The sequence below is a fragment of the Macrosteles quadrilineatus genome, unplaced genomic scaffold (assembly GCF_028750875.1).
Source record: "Macrosteles quadrilineatus isolate MER2022 unplaced genomic scaffold, UCM_ALF_1.0 Scaffold_1__1_contigs__length_201487025, whole genome shotgun sequence".
Lineage (NCBI taxonomy): Eukaryota > Metazoa > Arthropoda > Insecta > Hemiptera > Cicadellidae > Macrosteles > Macrosteles quadrilineatus.
The window spans coordinates 47,328,463-47,354,993 of NW_026542594.1; the positions used below are offsets into that span (position 1 = coordinate 47,328,463).

The following is a 26,531-nucleotide window of genomic DNA, read 5'->3' on the forward strand; positions in this document are numbered from 1 at the left end:
GATTACAACGAGTCCGGCCCTGGCAGCAAAGTCCAGGATGTACTTCCCCCGGGAATTAGTGAGGGTCAGTCCCCACTCGACGGCCCTAGCATTGAAATCACCAGCCACGACTACATGCCCTGTGGTGTCCTGCACGCTCTCTTCCAAGCGGTCTATCTTCTCGCGGAAGTCATGGATAGCCTCGTTAGGGGTGAGGTAGACACTGTAATAGGTGACGTCCTTGCACCGAACCCAAACAAATCCACGGCCCTTTCCATGACCCCGCACTTGCACTTGAGCTGTATTACACACCCAGAAAGCTGCAGTACCAAGACTATCGGGGAACCAAAAGGGTGGGACCCTATTCCGGTACTGGTACTGCTCGCTGACCAAGAGTGCGTCGACACCGTGTTCGAAGGCAAGCTGACTGAGAAGCGCGTCAGCTGTCCTGGATCGCCCAAGATTACATTGGAGTGTTCTTATTTTCGTGGGTGGGCTTTTGCTTGCTGGAGCGCAGTTTTAAAAGCGCTGCACTGCCCAGACCCAGCTATATGTTTGGTGTTTTTGTCCGCGAGCCCATTTTCCTTACAAAGAAAGCAAGATTCGACTTGGCAGTCCCTACGAGCGTGACCCACCCCTCCGCACCGGAGGCAGTGCTTGCCTCGGTCGGGCCCCTTGCAATTTCGGGAGGAATGACCGAAACCGAGGCACCTAAAACACCTGGTTACTTCCACCCTCTGTCTGAGCCTGCAGTTGACCCAACCGACCCTCAAATGCTGGAGTGCCAACACCTTACTAGCGTGTGCGTCTGCCATTTCGGCGACCGCCATCCGCTGCTGGTTTCTATTTGGTTTTGTGAGCCACACCCTAAGAACAGCCGATGTTCCGGCAAGCTCGGGGACTGCTTCCTTTAGGGCCTCAACCACCTCACTCTCTGTCGACACACCATCTATGTCCCGAACCTCAACTGACGTTTTAGGCTCGAGTGCACGGACGGTGCCCTGGCCTTCCACGGCTGCCTTTAGTTCAGCAGCAAAAGCGGATTTGTCCTTTGACTTACCCAGTTCAAGGAGGACGTCCCCGCCCCGGGTTTGCCTAATCTACCGCACAACCCTATCGGTCTGCTCCGGCTTAGCTTTAGCCTTTATTATACCCAAGACTTCAGCGAATGATCTCCCCCCTGAGGGCTTAACCAAGATTGCCTCCGTCCTGGGCTTTTTTGGCCGCGACCTTTTAAGAGCGGGGGCCAAACCGGGCCCAATTTGGGCAACGTTTGTCGTTTGTGTCTTTACCGCCACATTTTTCTTGGAGGTGACCTCCGCCCGCCTCTGCTGCCTCTTCTCCTTTCGGGTAAGACGCTTTTCCCATGCAGCCCCAGATGGCGTCTCAACGACTGATCCCTTACGGGAGCTTCCCCTAAGAGGGGTCACGGGTTGCTGAGGTTGTAGACGCTTTGTTGGGAAAGCAGCTACATCTGGGGAAGACCTGGGCCCGGCAGACAAAAGGTCTGTCTGGGTCGCCTTAGCCTTAACCTTAGCCCTTGTGGTCTGAACAGCCTCTTCCTTTTTTGGAGGGCTTTCCGTAGTGGATGGCCTTCTGCGTTTCTTGGAAGGCAGCGCCCTGTCGTCGGGCATAGTCACTACCTTCTCCGCAATCTTCTCCATGGCCGCCTTGCTTACCAACCGGCAGGCAAAAACGAATCCAAGGTCATCTTCTAGCTTGGCCATGCCATTTTTGACCACTTGGTTAACAGCTTTCTGGGTCGGAAAGGTGTCCAGCATAGCCTTAATGGTCTCCTCCATGTCTCGAAGCCGGGTTTCGATGCTACTCTCTGCGTCAAGGTATTTCTGACGCAGAAGCACCATCCCTGAGCTCTCCGACTGCAACGTTGTTGTAAGGTGTTCCTCCAACAGCCCTTCACCAGACTTGAAAGCTGGCACCGGTGGAGGGGAGACAGTCGCTCCCTTTGCCTGCGAAGGTGCCAACGATATATTTTCTACCGTCAGAGGGGGTGACCTTGAAACACACCCTCCCCTCTTAAACGCATTCTCCTCTGACTGCTTGCCAAGCAAGCCCTCCATGCTACCTGGGGTTGAAAAAGCCATAAAAATGTTTGCCAGCGCATCGTGCGGCAAGGGACGGCCCGGAATAACCAGGAACGGGTATACCCACGGGGACGTAGCCCCTACCCCAGTTCCCTGGGGCCCGGTCTCCGTTTGCCTAGTACCGAGAATCCTGACGTACCGGGGGTCGCCCGTGGCAGTGCAGAGCCCGACCTCTGCACCCATGCCGCACTCCCTGACTAGGGCCCGAAGGGGCTGGTTCCTGACGACACACCAGAGAGGTCCCATCGGCAGTGCGAGGCACAAAACAGCCCTATTGCACAGAAAGGGCACTCCCAAGGCTCAATAGTGCACGCCGGTCGAAAAAGAAGAAAGGAAAACACCCAGACCAGGGTTGAAAAAAAGAAGTGTAAAAAGGAAAGATGAAAGATTTCGAGGTACAAGCCAAAGGTAAGAAGCAAACTTGGCCTCAGAGAAAGTTGGGAGCATAAAGAGAAGGATCTCCCACCCCCTGTTAGTCGCCTTTTACGACAAGCCGAGGGAGGCTGCGGTCCTATTCTAACCCGGTACCGCACGTCCATAGGTGTGTTGGCAGGATTACAATCAATCATATCAAATTGTGTCAAAATCTTCTCAATGTAAGCTGTTTGATCAATTCTCAGGATATCATTTTCTTTAGTTATTCTCATTCCTAGTTCATTTTTAGCATCACCAAGATCCTTGATTTCAAAATATACTTTTAACTGTAGTTTTACATTTTATTTTAAGTCATCATCATTGCTGAACAGAAGAAGTCATCTACATACAAAGCTATAATAGCAAGCTTGCCCTCTGTAAACAGTGCAAAGATAAACGGTTCTAACTCTAGTTGTGTAAATCCCATTTCTTGCAACACAATTTCACATTTTTGATTCCAGACTTTCGATGCCTGCTTTAAACCATATATGGCCTTGTTTAGTTTGCAAACTTTTGTTTCTGAGCCTTTTTTTTACAAAACCCTCTGGTTGATGCATGTATATTTCATCTTTCAACTCTCCATTTAAAAAAGTGCATGTTACATCTATAGGTGATCAATGGATAAGTCAAACCTAACAGCTAATGCAAACAAAACTCTCAAACTTTCAAATCTTACCACTGACAAGAAATTTTATGTACCCACTTACATTTGACAACATTTACACCTTGATGTAGATCAACAAGAGTCCAGGTGTTATTTTTAATCAACGAGGTAAACTCCTCCTCCATAGCATGTTTCCACAAATTCTTACTCGGATCTTCTATTGCCTCTTGATAACTAACTTGGCTCTAGGTCCTCACGGGTACCCATGTAGGTAACAAAATCAGGAAACATTTTAGGTTTTCTTACTCTTAGAGGGTACCTAACCCCAACATTAATTTCAACACCTCTTCCTCATCATTTCCCGAATCCCTTTCAGTGGATTCTCCAGTTCCAACATCACCATCATCTTGCTCAATGTTGATACTACCTCCTCCACTATGATCCTCTTCTGCCTCAGGATTCCTATAAGGTTCATCGAGTTTGGTGGTCTGGATGCTTACTATGGTCTCGACAGGTTGTATAGTTTCATCATTATTATTTTCTTCACGCCCATTATAAAATAAGTTTTAAATAAACTTTACATCTTTAGAATAAATCACTCTACGGGGAGACTTAGGATCGACCAATTTGTAACCTTTGACATCCTCACTGTGACCTACAAAAATGTGAAGAATACTCTTATAGTCCAATTTGGTCCTTCTCTCCTTAGGCACATGCACATAGCCTATGCACCCAAAAACTCTAAGGTGACTGAACGGTCCAGTCCATTTCTCCTGTAGAGTGACTCCAAAAACAGCTTTTGTAGGACTTTGATTCGATTCTTAAGATAAATAGCTACCTCTACAGCATACTACTGCCAGTAACCCTTGCTCAAATTTGAGTCACCTAACATGCTTCTAGTCTTTTCAATAATAGTTCTATTTGCATGCTTTGTTACCCAATTCTCCTCAGGACTGTATCGAGTAGTGACCTGGTGCCTTATTCCAAATCTATTACACACTCCTTCTTGTCTCATTCTTGCCTTCATCTGACCTAACAGTTTTTATAGTCCTGTTGGTCTGATTTTCAACCAAAGTCTTAAACTTGAGAAAACAATGAACTACTTCATCCTTTGATTTCAAGAAATAACCAAAGGTCATTCTGGTCAAGTCATCAATAAATATTAGTATAAAGCGATTACCTTGAAGAGACTGAACATTCATAGGCCCACAGACATGAGTATGGATTAACTCTAGTTTTGCCTCAGCTCTCTTACTTGGAGTGGTTAGGAAAGATTCTCTGGAGTGTTTTCCCCCCACACAGGGTGTTGCTAAAGCAATATCTATAAGAGCAGCTGAGTTTTATTTTCTTAATGTTTTGACTTTAGTTACTATGGAAACAATTTGGATTTGAAAACTAATACTAAAGAAAGAAAGTTGATACAATTTTAACTCTTTATTTATTCTACATTTATTAACTTAAAACTTAATTCAAAGCAGGAAAACCAAACATAACTTTACTTATCCACGGATATCACTATATGGTAGCAGAGCGTGGTTTCCTGCTTTAACTTTTTACAACTTTCTAAACTTAAATTCTTTACTCAAACCTTTTACAACTTTAACTTACAACTTTGAACTTCACCTTCAAGAATAACCAAAAATGTCTTCAAGATGGGAACTTCGATTGAAATCTGCCTTACTGCAACTGAAGACTTATATAAAGGATACAACTACACTATTGGACACCACGGAATTCACGGAGCTACAACTTGAAACAAGATTACAAACTTTGACTAGCTTTGTGGAGAGCGTGGTGGACATTCAAGAACGACTGGACTCCGAACCTATAACTGATTATGGACCAACGGGTGAGATCTTCACAGAGGATGAACTTACTAATACCTTGATGGACTACGACGAGGTCGAAGCTCAAATCTCAATAATATTAGATAGGTCCCGAGCTGCTCATCAACAGACAACTGAACCTGGATCATCTTTACCGTCAACCATTCCAAATTACTGCGTTCAACTTCCAATATGGATTTTACCAATTCCCGATCACAGCCTCAATACTAGTGATGACAAAGATGTCGGATCTAAATCACTTGAAAATGACGTAGTTGAAGCCGAGTCGCTGACAATTGCTGAGGATAAATCATTACCTCATGAAAGCTCAAGTTCTATCCATCAGGAATTGATAGATGACAACGAGGAAACAACACAGATAAGTTCTATAAATTGTGTGACTTTCAATCTGATACCAGCAGGTGAAGAGGAAGTAGATGTGGTACCAGAAATCATCACTTCAAATGGTTCAAGCAACAACGTCTCACTGAAAGAACAAGCCATGACCTCAGTCAACTCTGTCTATGGTCAGCTGCTTGTGATAGGTTCCTCACAGAATCGAAGCAATACTGTACTTCTATATCCCCAAAATGAGAAAATCCCTATCGAATCTGTCAGAGCTACCTCCGCTTCTCACTGTCGGCCTTTAGATGACAGACGAATACGAGGCACTCACAAGAAGAAGGACAGCTTGAGAAGAGACAAGATCAACTTGTGGATCATGAAACTCAGAGAATTAGTCCCAGCGTGTTACCAAGACTTGGGAAAATGCAGATATAAAGCCAATGAAGAGTTTCACTACATACTCTATCGTCCAGTAAAGAAAAAAGGGGCCCAGAACAACTAGATGTGGGAGTGTTGCTAAAGCAATATCTATAAGAGCAGCTGAGTTTTATTTTCTTAATGTTTTGACTTTAGTTACTATGGAAACAATTTGGATTTGAAAACTAATACTAAAGAAAGAAAGTTGATACAATTTTAACTCTTTATTTATTCTACATTTATTAACTTAAAACTTAATTCAAAGCAGGAAAACCAAACATAACTTTACTTATCCACGGATATCACTATACAGGGAATGCACGATTCTGGCCTCTGACTAGGAAAATCAACACCAAAGCCATCCCCTTTTTCAAAAACACCCATACTAACATGATTCAAGTGACCCAACCTTCTGTGCCATAAATTATGAAGGTCTACACTAACTGACTGGTCAACTTAAGTAGACATAGCCAAATTGCCATAATTTGAACCAATGTTGCATTTACTATTTGTATTCAACTGATACAGTCCGTTTACATTTGTTCCAGTTCCACAAATTTCACCTCTTACTGAAAACCCATCTTTTATGTAAATATTACACCCTTTGTCATCAAAAACTAAAACCTGCCCTTTACTATTTAGCTCACAGATAGCAAATTTGTAGACAAATCTGGTCAGGGCCGGATTTAGCATTTTTGCCTAGGCCCAAATAATTTTCCGCCCCCTAGTCTGGTCACAGTTACTTTCCTTCAAACCTTCATTAAAAACTATATCATGCCCATTGACCTAAGTTTATTGCTTAAATACCACTCCTCGTTGGAATCATTGCAAGTTTTTTTTTTTTAGAATTGACTTGTTTATAGCCTTATCAAAATGCCGTCTTAAACACTTTTAGCAATTTAATGCTTTTAATAAATGCTCACGTTTGTGGCCGTGGGACTGAAACAAAACAACTCAACCCACCGAGCATTCCTGAAAAAAAAAACATGGCCATTGATTCCAATTCCAGGCCAAAAAAAACATGAACTCCATACAGTACGTGATACCATAGATTAAATATACTCATTTTGGATTAGCTGAAAACAATTCTTGTTATTTAATAGTACCTAGTATGTTTGATCTATGTTTAAACCTAGTTTATCCAAAATAAAACGATCTAATCATCAACAATAGGTCGTCTCCGTGTTATATTACAAGAAATTGAAACACACATCATAGAACTAACCCTAAAATAATGGAAACAAAATTACGTCAAAACTAACGTCCTGTGTCACCAACATGAACTAGACATGAAAAAAATTTTGAATTAACAATGTCATAAGAAGTCGACTTGAGTTATATTTAATCTATGGTCGTACTGCATCTAGGTTATATATTTCCAAAGCAAAACGGAGAAATATTCCGGCCAACCGTTGATCCTTAGGTCTGAGGAGAAAATGATAGCATTATTGGTGCTTTGGAGGGTATTGAATTTTTCTAAAATCTAATGCAAACTGAGATTAATATTTTTTGGTTAATATTAAAGGTAAATTCATCGTTGTTTTAATATTACACAACTTATTAACTTGATCCTGCAGATTGTTGTAAACTAATCGAGAGATTAGTTAATAACTTTTGTTTTGTGAGGTGAGGGTAGTAACAATGTCTAGCACGCATGCGCCCCTAATCACTCTGATCTGTAGTGCCGAGCCCAAACCAGCATAGTGGCAGTGCAGTGGCAATACGATGCGTACCCCTTGGGCGCTCGTCAACGTCAACGTCCCTACAGCCTACACCCGTATAACCAATGTTCGTTAGGTACCAATTTTGTAACGAAATTGACGCGTACTTCTGAATAGTAGTTTAGATTTCCTAACAATTATTTCTTCTTATGAACTTCAAAATCACAATGCTTTGGAGTTTTTTTATCAACTGTGACTATTTATTTTTTTATTTTTAGATAGCCTAGGTATAAAAAAAATACTCTCGGCCGTGCGCCCTCTGGGACCTTGCGCCCATAGGCCCGGGCCTACTGGGCCTATTGGGAAATCCGGCCCTGAATCTGGTACATATATCACATTCGATATCACCCTTTCACCAAAGTTTTTAAGGTTCACAGAAACTTTCCCGGAACCCGCAGAGTAAATTTTGGTATTATTAGCGACAGTGACCTCTTTAATTCCCTCATTCGAGTTAAACATTTGAAAACTTTCTTTACTTTTAGAAAGATTGTCAGAACAACACGAGTCTAAGTACCAGCTTTCAGGTTCTACCTTTATATTCAGGGCAGTTATCCAACTTAAATTTTTATTTTCGTTTTTACCATCTGACTTACCAATTTTGGAATTGGCCCTATCTTTGAGCTATTACTAATATTAACTTGATTATTTTCAGGACAATCCCTTATCATATGGCCTGTCTTTCTGTTTCTACATTTGTATCAAGTAGGAATAATAACCCCGCCGCAGCAAACCTGCCGACTAAGCGAATTTCCATTTCTCTGAATGATTTTCAATTAAATCTATTTAAATAACATTATGTTTAACGAGTACCTAGGTTTGCTGCCACAAGGAAACTGAAACTAATAAAGTGTATTTTAGTAAAATATTAATAAATTTGCCAAGTTTGATCAAAATATATTCATAAACAAGCAAACTACATTTTCAATATTATTCATAAGAATAAAATGGGAATGTTTAATTTACAATTTTTTTAATTTTCTCCGTTACCAATAACCGTACAGAAACACTTTGGTATACTAAATGATTTGTTTTTTTTTTAGCTCTTTAATATGGTCTAGAGATAAATTGGGAAATTTTGTGTTTTGGGGGTAAAAACCTCATAAAACCCCGTTCCCATGGCCCAATCATGTTGGTTCGCGAATTCATTCAAGTTTATCTCGTCTTATACCTTTGAACCAAATTTCATCAAAATCGGACAAAAATTACTCAAGTTATCATGTTCACGGACACACATATATATATATATACTAGCAGAGTAGGTACCCGTCTGTCAGCGCTACAGACGACATGCCGCCAATTTTTCCCTACCACAACCATCTGAGTCTGTACGAGCAGTGTTATGTCTTCTCTAAGACTGATAATAATTCATTTATAGGTACCTATTTTACTATCATATGTTTTTCGATTGTTTTTTGTTTTGTAAACATTCATGAATTAGATTTTGTGTTGAGTTAATATGCGTGCATTTATTAACTAGTAGTACGCTTATTCTGCACGTAACAGGACGAGTGAACATGAGCGCCATAATGAAAGAGTTTACCCACACCTAGCACACTTACCGGTGTCACTGGTGTACACAATAATGTTATTTGTATGGGCAAATCGACCCATGAGTCGGGGCAAATAATGGTGAGTCGGTGACTCAAGTCGGTAGCGTCACGCGAACTTCGGGCCCAAGGCAGCGATGTCGTGAGTTCGGATCCTGGTCACTGCCACTAAATTTTATCAGTACAGTTCACCTTTGTACTGTACCGGCTCACCAATTGCTTTGCTGTAAACGATCCACGCACGGGCGAGGTTAAAAGAGGCTGGACCAACCTCTTAAAAAAACGCCTTGACTACTTCCTTTACCACTTCCTACGTCGTGGACCTGATTCCCTCCCTTCCTATAGCATTTTAGTATTGCAGGTATATTAATCTAACTGCCACAAAGGGTTTCTACACTCCGGACTGCTCGCCTTGACTACTTCCATCACCGCTTCCTACGTCATGGACCTGTTTCCCTCCCTTCCCATAGCATTTTAGAATTGCAGTTACACTAATCTAACTGCCACAAAGGGTTCCTACACTCCAGAATGCTCGCCTCGACTACTTCCATTACCACTTCCTACGTCGTGGACCTGTTTCCCTCCCTTCCTATAGCATTTTAGTATTGCAGGTATATTAATCTATCTGTCACAAAGGGTTTCTACACTCCAGAATGCTCACCTCGACTACTTCCATTACCACTTCCAACGTCGTGGACCTGTTTCCCTCCCTTAATAGCATTTTATTATTGCAGGTATATTAATCTAACTGTCACAAAGGGTTTCTACACTCCGGATTGCTCGCCTTGACTACTTCCATCACCGCTTCCTACGTCATGGACCTGTTTCCCTCCCTTCCCATAGCATTTTAGAATTGCAGTTACACTAATCTAACTGCCACAAAGTGTTCCTACACTCCAGAATGCTCGCCTCGACTACTTCCATTACCACTTCCTACGTCGTGGACCTGTTTCCCTCCCTTCCTATAGCATTTTAGTATTGCAGGTATATTAATCTAACTGTCACAAAGGGTTTCTACACTCCGGACCGCTCGCCTTGACTACTTCCTTTACCGCTTCTTACGTCGTGGACCTGTTTCCCTCCCTTCCTATAGCATTTTATTATGGTAGATACATTAATCTAACTGCCACAAAGGGTTCCCACACTCCGGAATGCTCGCCTTGACTACTTCCTTCACCACTTCCCAAGTGTCGTGAACCTGTTTCCCTCCCTTCCCATAGCATTTTTAGATTTGTAGATACATTATTCTAATTGTCCCAAAGGCTTCCCACACTCCGGACTGCTCACTTTGACTACTTCCTTCACCACTTCCTACATCGTAGACCTGTTTCCCTATCTTTCCATAGCATTTAAGTATTACAGATACGTTAATTTAACAGTCATAAAGGGTTTCCGTACTCCTTTCTTTTCACTGCTCACCTTTCCGCTTTCTTTACTACTCTCTACGTCGGGGACCTGTTCCCCCCCCCCTTCGCATAGCATTTTAGTATAAAAATATACCAACATTTTTGAATATTTAATATTCAATGCCAACATTAAATTGAATAATGTAAAAAGCTGCTTTGTTCTAAATACATACATACCTATATACTTTTAATTAAAAGGCAAAATTTTAATACTGAACATAAACGGTATATAACTGCCGACTAATATTGTTAAGTTCAATTTATTATTATGAAAGTTGTGAGATTTAATTAGCTTAAATAACATTATTCTGAAAGCTGTGAAATTATAATATGATATATATTCATAGACGCCAAACTGTTTACTCCATGAATGAAAGAGCTTAGAGTAATAGTCGTTCTCTCTGTCTTAAGTAGACAACAAAGTTGGTCGCAAAACGTAAACAAATAAAAAGAAGAAGAAGGTAGCTCCTAATGTTATTCTTATGGGACAAATTTAAAAATGTTTTTTAAGTATTTTATAATTACTACTGAGCGGAATCGTCTAGAATTTTAATGGTGTCTTTACACTGGTGTCATAACTATTTGTGCAAAATTTGAACGCTATAAGTGCAACGGTTCTTGAGTTTTAGGTGCGAACACACACACACACACACACACATACTCCAGCGGACAACTTTTCTCCGACTCCGCTATACACGATACATAGATTCGTTCACTTCGTTCACTCATCTATTATTTTGTAATTAATAAGAGTCATTTTAATTGGCGACGAGTGTGAAAATCAACTAGCCACTGTAAAATTCAACACAATTACTTTTCAAAATTACATTTAATTTCTAGTTTCAAAAATACATTAATATTTTATACAGTTCAAACTATAATGGATGCACAACAGTTTACTTTACTTCTAAACACATTCAATGAACAACAAAAAGCACTTGTACGTGAGATGTCAAACATGTTTCAAGCTCAAATTCAAACAATTGTTACATCAATTGGAAAACCCAGAGTAGAAAGCTGTCAATCTACAATGTCTAATGTTGTTAAATTCGAAAACTTCAATGCCAAACAAGAAAAGTTTACCAGCTATTTAGAACGTTTTGAAAACTATTATACAATGAAAGTTTTGACTGATAAGAAGAAAATTGCTCAGCTCTTGTGTAATTCCATAGGTAGTGAACATTATAACAACCTATCTGCATTTTTGGGCCCAGACAAGCCACTCAAATCATTAGATTATGAAACTTTGTTGAATGACTTCAAGAAACTATTGACTCCAAAGAAAAGTGTTGTCGTTGCTCAACATTATTTCTTAAATATCTTTCAAAAAGAAAACCAGTCAATTTCAGAGTTTGTGGCCAACCTCAGACGTGATCTTCAAGAATGTGAATTTGCAGTTGAATGCTCCAACGATGAATGTGGAACATCTGTGTCAACTGCTGAAGTTTTCTTGCGGGCACAGTTCATACGAGGATTGAAGGACAATTGGCTTAGGGAACACCTTTTACAATCCGTTTACACAAAGTTTGATGACATTCTAGAGAAAGCTATTGCTCTTGAAGCATCAAAGGTCGAAAGCAAAGAATTTCACCAACATGCATGTTCTAACAACTTTAATATGGATTCCGCTGGAGTGCACAAAATTACAAGGTCTTCCAGACGATCCCACCAGTTCTCTAACAATCGCTCATCCAACAAGACATCTCTCAACTGGAAACAACGTTCAAATAACAAAAGACCTGACTTCAATGCCCTCGGAATAGAAGGCCTCTGTCTTAGATGTGGAAGTAACAAACACATTGATGCAAATTGTAACAGACAAAAGTATAAGCTCCAATGTGGGGAGTGTTTAAAACAAGGACATGTCTCTGCGGTCTGCATAACTACACTGATGTCAAGGACTAAGAAATCAACATCAAAGTTAAATTCAACCAACAACCTACATTCAGGATCAAATGATGACGATTATTCTAGTGACGGCTCGATTACGGAGTGCACAAAATTGATTCGATCTACAAGAACTTTGATGTCGTAGATTTATTTGAAGTTGGATATGATTCAGACAAGTAGGCTACATTGTTTCTGTCACTATAAATGGAAGATTACAATGTTTTGAAGTTGACAGTGGGGCTAAATTTTCTCTCCTTGCGAAGAATGACTTTGAACGTCTACATCTGAACGTACCTGTAGAACCATCAAGGCTAGCTTTCCGTTCATACTCTGGAGACATAATCAAACCAGAGAGAAAGGTATCAGTTTCTGTATCATACAAGGGTAAACAGTTCAAAGGTGACCTTCACATCGTCCCTTCAGGTCATGATGCACTTCTAGGGCGCCAATGGATCCGAGGACTGGGTATTGAACTGTGTGAAATTGACGCTGAAATGAACCGACCAGCTGCTACCCTTCAATTACAACCAGTAAATTCAGTTGAGGAACTGTTTGAAAAATTTGCGCCAATTTTCGAGCCAAAAATTGGATGCGTTCCAAACTTTACAGTATCATTACATCTTCGACCAGGAGCAAAGCCTATTTTAAATCGTGAACGGAACGTACCTCATGCTCTTATTGATCAGGTCAACAAGGAACTAGATTTACTTGAAAATGAAGGAATCATTTCGCCTGTTACGTCAAGTGATTGGGGGTCACCACTAGTCGTGATACCTAAGGCAGATGGAAGTGTTCGTCTCTGTGTCGACTACAAATGTGGTGTGAATGAACGAATAGTCCAGGCAAACCATCGTATTTGAAAAATTGATGATGTACTCTATCGAGAGATCTTCGTTTGAGAGGATCTTGTTACTTTTGTAAACTTGATCTGTACAAAGCTTATCTGCACCTCAAGGTCGACGAAGAGTCCAGTCGCGGCCCTAGAACAGTAGGGTTCCAAACGGGTCAAGCACAACTTTTCAGGAGAGCGGTTCAAAGTTTCAGCATCTCAGAAATAATACTTCTAGCCAAGGGATAGGACCATAAAATGTTATCGTTTCTTACCTTTACTTGAAAGTATAATTTAAATCAACATTATTTACAATATAGCTCACAATATTTAATAATTAAACATTTTCTGTTGAGTGAGCAACCTTATTGCTCTTAGCTAAGCATTTGAGTTTTGCAATAAGGTTCTAACAACCAGATAGGACCGTGTTGTTTTCGTTATTCTTAATAGCCTAGAGCATGAGAGTTGTAACTGCCAGTTAGAACCTTATTGTTCAGAAAAATCACAAGATAGTAATTCATTTAAGGTCTTAACTTGCAATTGGAACCTTTTCACAAAATCGTCCTTAACAATATTGATAAATAGAACCATATTGATCCAGCAGTTGCATATATTTTCTTTTTGTAGGTTCTATTAACCAGTTGAAACCTTGTTGTATTAAAGTGAGAATAAAATGAAATTAGCTTTTTACGGCAGTTTTTTGTTAATGAAATAGGTAAATATTTTTTAATCGTTACCAAATTAAACATACGTGTAGAATACATGTGGATATACCTTCTTTCCAAGTTTCATGTATATACTTTAATTCTAAGTACCTTTTTTAGGCGATTGACCCGGGTAAACAAAATAAAATGAGCTATTTTGGGTGGTTTTTAGTTAATAAAATAGGTAAATATTTTTTAATCGTTACCAAATTTAACATACGTGTAGAATAAATGTGGACATACCTTCTTTCCAAGTTTCATGTATATACTTTAATTCTAAGTACCTTTTCTTGGCGATTGACCCAGGTCAATAAAATGAAATTAGTTTTTTACGGCAGTTATTTGTTAATAAAATAGGTAAATATTTTTTAATCGTTACCAAATTTAACATACCTGTAGAATACATGTGGATATAACTTCGTTCCAAGTTTCATGTATATACTTTAATTCTAAGTACATTTTTTAGGCGATTGACTCGGGTCAATAAAATAAAATTAACTATTTTGGGCGGTTTTTTGTTAATAAAATAGGTAAATATTTTTTAATCGTTACCAAATGTTACATACGTGTAGAATACATTTAGATATACCTTCTTTCCAAGTTTCATGTATATACTTTAATTCTAAGTACCTTTTTTAGGCGATTGACCAGGGAAAACAAAATAAAATGAGCTATTTTGGGCGGTTTTTCTATACTACCGGGTGTCCATAAATGAATATCGGGGTTTTAACGCTTTATAATATTAATTACATTAAACTTACAGTTATAAATGATATGTCACATGAAAGAGCAACTCAAACAGTTTTATTCGTTAGCACCAGTGCGCATGCGCGTGAAATGTTTACACCGCGATCCGCTAGAAAGCGGTAGTAGCAAAGATGGCGACTAGTGAACAGAAAGCGTTTTGTGTTTTGCAGTTTGCAAAGACTGAATCTGTAGTTACTGTGCAACGTGCGTTCCGCATTAAGTTCGGGTGTGATCCTCCAAGTGACAATAACATCCGTAGATGGTTTCATCAGTTTGAAGATACAGGCTGCCTTTGTAAAGGGAAGAGCACGGGACGACCAAGAGTTAGCGAAGAGGATGTTGAGCGAGTGAGAGAGTCGTTCACTCGTAGCCCAAAGAAATCAGTTCGGAAGGCTAGTCGTGAATTAGAAATTGCTAAGTCGACTGTTTGGAAAGTTTTAAGGAAACGATTGCAACTACGTCCTTATCGTTTACAGTTGTTACAGGCTCTAAAGCCTGCAGACCATGGTTTACGTGCCAACTTCGCTAACGTAATGCTGTTAAATGACGATGAAGATTTTCTAGATCATGTTGTTTTCAGTGATGAATCGACCTTTCACCTCAGTGGACATGTTAACACTCATAATGTGCGGATATGGGGCTCAAAAAATCCTCATGAGGTCGTACAAGTGCAACGAGACTCCCCTAAAATCAATGTTTTTTGTGCCGTATCCCGGCGGAAAGTTTACGGACCTTTCTTTTTTGGTGAAGCTACTGTTACTGGTACTTCTTACCTTGATACACTAGAGCAATGGCTCTTCCCTCAATTGGAACAATATGAACCAGAGAATTTCATTTTCCAGCAAGATGGCGCGCCACCTCACTGGCATAACGAAGTACGCGGTTGGTTGAACGTAACTTTACCCGACCGCTGGATTGGCCGCAAGGGACCCAATGACAGAGCTTGCTATGCGTGGCCTCCACGTTCACCCGACCTAACGCCATGCGATTTCTACCTTTGGGGTTTCATCAAGGATCGTGTGTATGTGCCTCCATTACCAGCTGACCTCCATGAATTACGAAACAGGATTGAAGCAGCTGTTGCAACAATTACTGAAGACACACTGCTCAACGTTTGGGAAGAACTCAGCTATAGACTTGATGTGTGCCGTGTGACAAATGGTGCTCACATAGAACACTTGTAAGCTTGTATATAAAACTGTTTGAGTTGCTCTTTCATGTGACATATCATTTATAACTGTAAGTTTAATGTAATTAATATTATAAAGAGTTAAAACCCCGATATTCATTTATGGACACCCGGTATTATAAAAAAGAGGTGGTGTCTGTGTGTATGGGAAAAGTAAACGCGAAAACTACTGGTCGGATCGGGCTGAAATTCGGCATGATGATAGCTCATATTCCCGATTAACATATAGGCATATTTTTATCCCAAAAATCCTTCCGGGCTCCGCCCCAGTGGCTCTGGAGCAAAGGTTCCCATGTTAACCTTATGAGAAATGGAATTAATGAATCTTAACAGCTGTTTCAATTAAACAAGTTGGTTCTGTTCTATGATTTTCAATAGCATTAAAGTTACAAGGATTACCAACAGGGTGCAGCACTAGCATTATTTCTTTTACATTTATGACAACAGCTAATTTGCAACCAAAAGGTGAGTGAGCGTAGCGAACGAACTTCAACCTGGAGGCGAGTGAGCGTAGCGAACGAGCTAACCTGAAGGCAAGTGAGCGTAGCGAACGAGCTAACCTGAAGGAAAGTGAGCGCAGCGAACGAGCTCCAACCTAAAGGTGAGTGAGCGTAGCGAACAAACTTCAAAAAGAACCGAAATTTCTTAAACCATGTCCTCACTCATAACTGCTATAAGCATTTGATACTTATATGCCAACCCCGTACGAAGGACGGGTACTCTGCTAGTAGTTAATAAAATAGGTAAATATTTTTTAATCGTTACCAAATTTAACATACGTGTAGAATACATGTGGAAATAACTTCTTTTCAAGTTTCATGTATATACTTTAATTCTAAGTACCTTTTTTAGGCGATTGACCCGGGTCAACAAAATAAAATGAGCTATTTTGAGCGGTTTGGTAAATATTTTTTAATCGTTATCAAATGTTACATACGTGTAGAATAAATGTGGACATAACTTCTTTTCAAGTTTTATGTATCAATATACTTCAATTCTAAGTACCTTTTATTGGCAATTGACCCGGGTCAACAAAATGAAATTAGTTTTTTACGGCAGTTATTTGTTAATAAAATAGGTAAATATTTTTTAATCGTTACCAAATTTAACATATGTGTAGAATACATGTGGATATAACTTCGTTCCAAGTTTCATGTATATACTTTAATTCTAAGTACCTTTTTTAGGCGATTGACTCTGGTCAACAAAATAAAATTAACTATTTTGGGTGGTTTTTTGTTAATAAAATAGGTAAATATTTTTTAATCGTTAACAAATGTTACATACGTGTAGAATAAATGTAGATATACCTTCTTTTCAAGTTTCATGTATATACTTTAATTCTAAGTAGCCTACATTTTTTAGGCGATTGACTCGGGTCAACAAAATAAAATTAACTATTTTGGGCAGTTTTTTGTTAATAAAATAGGTAAATATTTTTTCATCGTTACCAAATTAAACATACGTGTAAAATACATGTGGATATACTTTCTTTCCAAGTTTCATGTATATACTTTAATGCTAAGTACCTTTTTTAGGCGATTGACCCGGGTAAACAAAATAAAATGAGCTATTTTGGGCGGTTTTTAGTTAATAAAATAGGTAAATATTTTTTAATCGTTACCAAATTTAACATACGTGTAGAATAAATGTGGACATACCTTCTTTCCAAGTTTCATGTATATACTTTAATTCTAAGTACCTTTTCTTGGCGATTGACCCGGGTCAACAAAATGAAATTAGTTTTTTACGGCAGTTATTTGTTAATAAAATAGGTAAATATTTTTTAATCGTTACCAAATTTAACATACATGTAGAATACATGTGGATATAACTTCGTTCCAAGTTTCATGTATATACTTTAATTCTAAGTACCTTTTTTAGGCGATTGACTCGGGTCAATAAAATAAAATTAACTATTTTGGGCGGTTTTTTGTTAATAAAATAGGTAAATATTTTTCAATCGTTACCAAATTTAACATACGTGTAGAATACATGAGGAAATAACTTCTTTTCAAGTTTCATGTATATACTTTAATTCTAAGTACCTTTTTTAGGCGATTGACCCGGGTCAACAAAATAAAATGAGCTATTTTGGGCGGTTTGGTAAATATTTTTTAATCGTTATCAAATGTTACATACGTGTAGAATAAATGTGGACATAACTTCTTTTCAAGTTTCATGTATCAATATACTTTAATTCTAAGTACCTTTTATTGGCGATTGACCCGGGTCAACAAAATGAAATTAGTTTTTTACGGCAGTTATTTGTTAATAAAATAGGTAAATATTTTTTAATCGTTACCAAATTTAACATACGTGTAGAATACATGTGGATATAACTTCGTTCCAAGTTTCATGTATATACTTTAATTCTAAGTACCTTTTTTAGGCGATTGACTCTGGTCAACAAAATAAAATTAACTATTTTGGGTGGTTTTTTGTTAATAAAATAGGTAAATATTTTTTAATCGTTAACAAATGTTACATACGTGTAGAATAAATGTAGATATACCTTCTTTCCAAGTTTCATGTATATACTTTAATTCTAAGTACATTTTTTAGGCGATTGACTCGGGTCAACAAAATAAAATTAACTATTTTGGGCAGTTTTTTGTTAATAAAATAGGTAAATATTTGTTCATCGTTACCAAATTAAACACACGTGTAGAATACATGTGGATATACCTTCTTTCCAAGTTTAATGTAAATATCTACATTCCAAGTGGTTTTTTTTCTAAATATATTGAATTTGTTGACCCGGGTTAACAAAATAGTCAGTCCCTATATCATTTTCTCCTAAGCTATCCATCTCATCTTAGGCTTTAAATAAAACATTTAAAAAGCGATTGATTATCTTAAGAGTAGGCCTGAACATCACTTTGGCTTCATTATTTAACCTCCACAAAACGAACACCCTAGAGAACAATACAGAACCAACTGACAGTTAGAACCTTACAGCCCACAGAATAACAGTGATACAGAGCAAAAAGTTAGTTGCAACCATAATGCACCAATTCAGAATGCTTTTCTGCAGTTACATCTTCTATTTTTTCCTTTTTTTAAGAAAAGTAGTGGTTATAGAGGTATAAAACTTATGAAAACATATGTAGAATGTCAGTTGGAACCATATGAAACCAAAAACTCAATTTCGCCAAAATTGTTAGTTAGAACCCTATTGTTTTGGACCCGCGCAGTAATATCCAGACAATGTCAACACACCGTGGAACATATCTTGTCAATCGTCTAAGTTTCGGAATTAAGACAGCACCTTCTGAATTCAACCGAATTCTTACAAAAATTTTGAAAGGATTGCCTAAAACCGAGGCCTACTTTGATGACATAATTTGCCATGGTTCAACAATGGATGAGTGCAAAAGAAATCTACAGGCCTGTTTTCAACGACTCTCAGATTTTGACTTACACATAAACAAACAGAAGTGTTCATTTTTTCAAGAACAAATAGAATATCTAGGACGAGTTGTGGAGTTAAACAAAATTTAAAAATCTCCTACCAAAGTTCAAGCTGTTAAAGAAATGTCACGTCCATCAAAAGTTGAAGAATTACGACGATTCTTAGGAATGGTTTCTTACTACTCTCGTTTCTTTCCAGATGCTTCAACTGTCACTTTTCCTATGCGACGTTTGTTACGCAAAAATAAGAAATGGGAATGGACACCAGAATGTGAAAAGGCTTTTCAACGAATCAAAACTTAGCTCTGCAGTAACAGGATACTCGTACCTTTCGATCTAAAACTACCGTTAGTCCTCACCACAGACGCCTCACCTACTGGACTAGCTGCAGTTCTTAGCCACTTAATAGATGGTACTGAGAGACCAATTGCTTACGCCTCACGTTCACTCACTGATGCCCAATGTAACTATAGTCAACTAGACCGGGAAGCATTGGCCATAGTTTTTGGTGTCTCCCACTTCTATTATTACTTATTCGGGACTCAATTTCAACTTGTAACAGATAATCAGCCCATATCAAGGATCTTCAGGCATGACAAAGCTCTACCACAAATGACTTCAGCTCGTTTACTCAGATATGCATCATATCTGTCAGGTTTCAATTACAAGTTGGTGTTCAAAAAGGGCATGGAAAATAAAAACGTGGATTGTCTTTCACGAGCTCCTCTTACACAGACTCACTCTACTAAAGACAAGAAAATCGGAAAAGAGGTACACCAAATCTGCAGCCAAGTTATTTTTCAAATTTCAAGCCATGAAATCACAGCTGAAATCATTAAGAACGAGACATCCAAAGATCCAGTGCTCTCTAAGATTTTGAAAGACCTGCTCACCAATTCAACTGATTCTGATTTTACTTTGATCGAAAACATTATTTTCCGGGGAGAAAGAGTATATACATTCCATCACTACTTAGAAACAAGATTCTAAATGAACTTCACGAAAGTCATCTTGGAATCACAAAAATGAAATAGCTTGCACGGCGCTATGTTTACTGGCCAAATATTGACAAGGACATTGAGCATCTTGTGAAAGGGTGTAAAAATTTTGCACTAACACGGTCAAATCCGCCCAAAGCTCCCAATCACCCGTGGGAAATCCCAAAAGAGAACTGGGAAAGAATACACATTGACTACGCAGGACCGTTTCAAGGCTTCAACTTCCTCGTGTGTATTGATGCTAGATCAAAATGGGCGGAGATAAAAGTAATCAAAGATGCACCATCCAGCTCCAATACCATACATCTACTTGAACAAATTTTTGCTACACACGGCTACCCGAATTTTATGGTATCTGACAACGCCTAAATTTTTCAAAGTGATACATTCCAAGCTTATTGCAAATTGCATGGCGTTTTCCAGAAATTCATATCTCCAGGACACCCAGCAACAAACGGCTTAGCAGAACGCTCTGTTCAAACATTGAAGAACCGCCTGAAGTCCACAGCTTCGGAAAACATACGAATGGCAATAAAGGTCCAGAAGATCTTAATGCGGTACCCAGCAACTCCTCTAGCATGTGGAAAATCACCCGCTGAACTTTACCTCCGCAGGAAGTTAAGAATACGAATGGATGCCATTTTTCCTAACGTACAAAATCCTTCAACTAGAAATGCTCCTCCTACACGTTCATTCAATGAGGGGGAGAGAGTTCAGGTTCGTCTCTTCATGAACAACAAGAACGTATGGGAGTTTGGAGAGGTAAATAAAAAGTTGGGAACTCGACACTATCTAGTTTCCCTTGATACGTCAGGCCGACTTATAAAACGACACATTGATCAATTGCGGTCCACTTTGATACCAAAACCAAAGGTTGTTAGGGCTGGACCAATCCACATATTTGATGTTCCACGGGCTTCTAAATGCACCAAAGGAAACACTACGGCTGCTACTCCTTATAATCAATTAGCTAATCCTGAAAGACCGTCAACTCCTGAAAGACCATCAACTGCCGTAAGAACATCGAATCCCGGAAGACCGTCAACTCCCAAAGGACGATCAATTCCCAAAAAATCGCCAACTTCCAAAGCAAACAATTCAGAGGTTCCAGAAGTTCAGGAAACAGAAACAAACAATGGTCATATTCCTGAGAATCAAGAGAGATCAAGGCGACAAAGGCAAATGCCGGGCCGATACAAGGACTTTGTGCTTTCATAATAATACACTGCAAGTTCAAAATAGTGGGGGAGACTGTTATGTCTTCTCTAAGACTGTTAATAATTCATTTATACCTATTTTACTATCATATGTTTTTCGATTGTTTTTTGTTTTGTAAACATTCATGAATTAGATTTTGTGTTGAGTTAATATGCGTGCATTTATTAATTATTTTGTAATTAATAAGAGTCATTTTAAGCAGAAACCATCCTACAAAGGTGCTCTGTACTTTAACAACCTACCAGAGCACCTTAAGAGAGAACAACCCAATCTGTTCAAGAAGCACCTGACAACATGGCTTATGGACCGGCCGTTTTACTCAGAGGATGAATTCTTAAACAATAAGCTACTATAAAAAAAAATATTTAAAAAAATACTAATTGTAAAATTGCAAATGACTGTAATAGTTGTACCTGACGCATGAATGTTCTCTAGGAATATTACAATAAAGAGTTTGTCTATTGTCTATTTTCCCTACTTGTTGTAGCACAAAATGGTGTATTTGTTCCAATATTCTTGGCTGAATAGTAAGTAAACAAGTGATTACGGAACAATAGTTATTTGTGCAACTAGTGAGAAAAGTGAGCAATTGACTCACTCGAGAGAAATCCTTACTCACGAGCCGTAGGCGAGTGAGGAATGGTTTCTCGAGTGAGGCAATTGTACTTTGAACTCGAGTTGCACATTATACTTTTCCTACAGTTACCATAAAACAAATAAATTTGTGAAGAAACATAACCTATTTTTACACAGAAGTGAACTTTTAATATAACATTTAACGTGAAGTGACAAATACAACAGTACAACAGCTGACCAGCTGATTTACAGCCAGTGCTGCCAACGTATTTCGCGCGCATACAACGTTGCCTGCATGTTACGCGCTCACTATTTCGTGCCTTCACGTTGCAAATCTGGAGTGAGACAAAGTAATTAGAGTGAGACAATGTTAACATTGTCTCACTGATGAGCGAATTGGCCACTTTGCTTTCTCAAATCAGTGAGAGAACATGTACATTGTTAGGTAACTGTAGGAAAACTTAAATTGTTTAGACCTTTTTAAAAGAATATTTTGTTGACAGTTGTTTGACTCTGTTCGATCACTGATTGCTATGAGACTAGCCGATTCAGGCAGAACCTGGAGTAAAACTTTCAGCCAGTACAACAGCGGAACCTACAATAATCAGTGGATGATAGTTGATCTCAAGAAGTTCAAAAAGGGGTAAACAAATTACAACACTCTCAAATGAGATTTAAACTTACAGTAGACTCCATCTTATAATTGGATAAGACCAATGTCCGGACATTGGTTACACCGGACTGCACTCGGTAGAAATTACATATTTTTTAACGGACAATTTTTATTAGCAAATCAGTTTAACTGGACTGGATCGGCAGGAAGTGGGCGGTACTGAAACTAATTCTTTTCTCATGGAAAAGATTTGAGACCAGTAATCATGTGTCTAAATACAATGCTCCCCAAATTCAAGTAAAATATTTCGGTTAGGTTTCTAGTGTTTAGTTTAAACCTAATTTAACGAGTGTTAGGAGATGTCTGTTTAACCAGGAAAGCCGTTATCCTGACTCGGTCCTGAGGAGTCTGGATAAGAGGAAGTCTACTGTATATTGTTTGGCGTTTCAGCTTTTTTCTTTTAAAAATTAAAACTATTTTGTAGTTTGGTGCTAATTTTTAAAGGTATTGTTAGTGTTTTATTATTTTCTAAGCAATATATCTTTTTGGGTTTGTCAAGAAATATAATTGGTGTAGGCCTACCTACATACCTGTACAGTTTACATATCATATTTTTAAGCCATCTTGAATGGTTGCTCTTTATTCCAGGGCAATACGCTCTCATAATACTTGGTATACATTTTGTTGGATGCGTAAGGTCCACATCTACAGTAATAAGCTGAATGGGGTGATTGAAGAGATAGAAGTTGTGTTCTCATAGCAAACGAGTCTTGATTTGTGAATATAGCACTAGGATGTGCAGATCATTTATACCAAAAGATAAAAAATGTATTTAAAAGATAAAAATGTTCTCTATCAAAATCAATACTCATTTCTAGACTTTTTTAACTATGTAGATGGTTGATACAGATGACATTTAGTCTGTTATAATCACAACAGGATGAAGCCTAAGCCTGGAACACTTTGGATATTGGAGCAGATTCCAGGCTACATCAGATACGAAGACCAAACATCACGTCTGGTATCTCAGGGTTACTGGCCTAGCTACAATGTGCCTTTCTACAAAGATGTGTTTGACCTTTCAGGCAACCAGGAGCTTGTGGACAAGTATGGAGATTGGTGGGTACTTAAACTGTGATGTAAAAACATCTATTTAGGCCTACAGGGTGTTTTTTTTTAACACAACCCAAATTACAAACACTGTAAGACACTTTTTAACGACAATACAAGTTCATATTTTGGTATCCCTGTTTTCTTAGCTTCATTGCCAATCAATCAGCTAATGTGCATTGTTACATATAGTTATCTTCGAGTTTTAGTGTTATTAGGAATTTATTGTGAGTCAGACTCAACATGCTGTTTCTACAGTTCTCAACGGGGAATGACGTATTTTGCGCTCTCAATACACACATCTATTGTATATTTAGATGATTGCTACTAGATTCAAGTACATTACTTATTATACCTGTCTCGTTTGATAATAGGCTAATAGTTTTAGTTGGAATGTTGGAAATAATTTTAAAATGTTATGAACCCCTTTTCCATAGAATCATTGTTATTAATAGTAAAGAAATTTAGCTTTATTCTTTTCTTTGACAATTTAGAATATTCTCTTTAACAGTTGGAAAGTCTCTTTGAATTTCTTCTGGCGTTTTGAATTTTCTTTAACGAATGGTTAATCCGACCCTTCACTTTTTTGTTTTCATGTCCACACAGGCCAGAAACACCATCCATTCAAATTTGTATGATTATGTAGCTTCATAGTGGAGCCTCGATAGCAAGACTCTCAATAAAAAGTTGAATTTTAAGTTGAATAACAAGTGTCATTTTTAAATACTCTTAATTACATGTTATTGCAATACTCAATAAGAAATCAACCTTATTTGAGAATGCCCATGAAAAACTTGTTACTGTATCAAGGTTCTTCTATATATATATATATATATATACATGTCCACATAACTACCTAAAGTAAAAATCCTCCAATTTTCATAAAAATAGTACAATTCTACATTTATATGAATGAGTTAAGGAAACAGCAAGTTCAGAAAAAGATATGGTTTTATGGGGTAATAATTGGTTTCTCAAAATTTTCAGCCTCAAAACATTATGTTTTGCAATTTGGATATTATAAATTAATTGATTAAATTTTGGTAAATACATTTTATTTCATAACAAGCTGTTAAAATTTCTCTAGAAAACACACTTTATTACATTCCATGTAGAAGCAACCCTAAGTACTAATTAAACCTAATGTTATTTAAATAATAAATCAATTCCAGGCACGTAAAAGGAAATATTGTAGTGAAACAGAAAATGCAATCAGGGAAATGGAAATTTGCTAAGTCTAAAGGTTTGCTGGTTGGGGTATTTGGCCTCTTTGTCAGGTGGTGACGTTGCTAACAGCTATGTACAAGGATTTCACAGTCTCGTGTATCTGCATATGTACTGTATATTCACTTTGATGTTCAACTGAAGGGAACATGAAAGGTAGTAATGATACACTAGTGATTGAAAAAAAATTTCAATATATAGTACTGTATGTTGATTTGTAAACACAAATTGTGTAAGGTTTTCTAATGCAGGTTTTCCTATGATAAAACTCCTCGAGCGCTCATCTTCCATAGAAACCAGTCATCAGTTACAGATCTTGATTCTCTTATGAAACTGCTGCGTTACAACAACTACAAAAATGATCCTCATTCTGTCTGTAACTGTACGCCACCGTACAGTGCTGAAAATGCAATTGCTGCCAGGTAATCTAATCTAATGCATAAATACAGTGAAACTCCATAAGACGAATTTCAAGGGGTAGGGGAAAATTTGTATTATCGAGGTATTCTAAATAAAGAGGTTCGGTTTATCGAGGTTTAATACTGCCATTATTCGTCTTAGAGAGGTTTCTCTAATACACAGCCACTTCCCAAACAATGACTGAGGAAGGAAGAGGGGATGTGTGGGGGTTTCATGTTGAGACAAGTTTCTGATTGTTTTTTAAACTACGGAGGTTAAGATTATGAGAAATTTGTCTTATAGAGGTTGCATTCGTCTTGTAGAGGTTTTGTGCTAAGAAAATTCGTTACATAGAGGTTTATCAGTCCTAGCCCATATCACAAACAAATTTGTCTTATGGAGGTTTTTAACCTAATTACTACGTGGTATAGAGGTGTTTTTACCATTGACCTTTATGAAATTTTCAAGGGGATTAAAAAAAATCGTCTTATCGAGGAATTTGTTTTACCGAGGTTCGACTGTATAACTTATTGTAGTAATAATCATTCCAGTATTTTTCATAACTCTTAATCTAGTTTTGAGAACTGGTTACACAGTAGTACTGTTAAAGAAGGCAGAAGCCGTTTTTGTGGCAGTATAGCCTATATCCTAAACATCTCCCATGGTCGTGCAGACTGCAGACATCACTATAATTTTTTTCTGCTGCGTCGGAGTCTCCAGTGGTCGCAACAAACCGTGAACATATCATGAAGTAGTGTGGACATCATCTTCTTCCGCTGTCCCAGAATCATCATCATCCTCTTCTGTGATCGCGACAAAATATTGAATATCCCACGCGGACATGTGAACATCATCATCTCCCACAGACAGAAAATAATCATAGTCTTCCTTGAATGTGGTGAGTGCATTAGAATTTGTTGACTGTGCAATATTTGCAGACTTGTTCTGCAATTGCGGCAATAAAAGTTTGGCTTGACTCGGCATATTTTCTATAAAATACCCTGAGTTTTGGTAAAAATCCAACTACTGCATCCAAAATTTAGGTTATCCGAAAGTGGTACGGTCCTACTCTATTAGGACAATCAGAGTTCTATTGTCCTGTATGTCTTTTAGGGTGATTTTCATAAAATTTAAAACTAACAAATTTGCTTACCTAAAAGTACACATTTACTGAAAACACATCTATAACTAAACCAATCATATAACGATTTCAGAAATAAATCATACTCATAGTTCCTCCCTCTTATCCTAAAACA

At 38.2% G+C, this 26,531-nt stretch overlaps 1 protein-coding gene across 1 annotated transcript in view; it reads left to right on the plus strand.

Moving 5' to 3' along the window:
- Positions 1–26,531, plus strand: part of LOC128982926 (putative phospholipase B-like 1) — an 81,421-nt gene that overhangs the window by 50,859 nt on the left and 4,031 nt on the right. Inside the window, exons 6-8 of the mRNA XM_054401999.1 lie at positions 22,433–22,572; positions 23,482–23,661; positions 25,128–25,298. Coding sequence (XP_054257974.1) covers positions 22,433–22,572; positions 23,482–23,661; positions 25,128–25,298 — 491 coding nt within the window. The remainder of the gene's footprint in view (positions 1–22,432; positions 22,573–23,481; positions 23,662–25,127; positions 25,299–26,531) is intronic.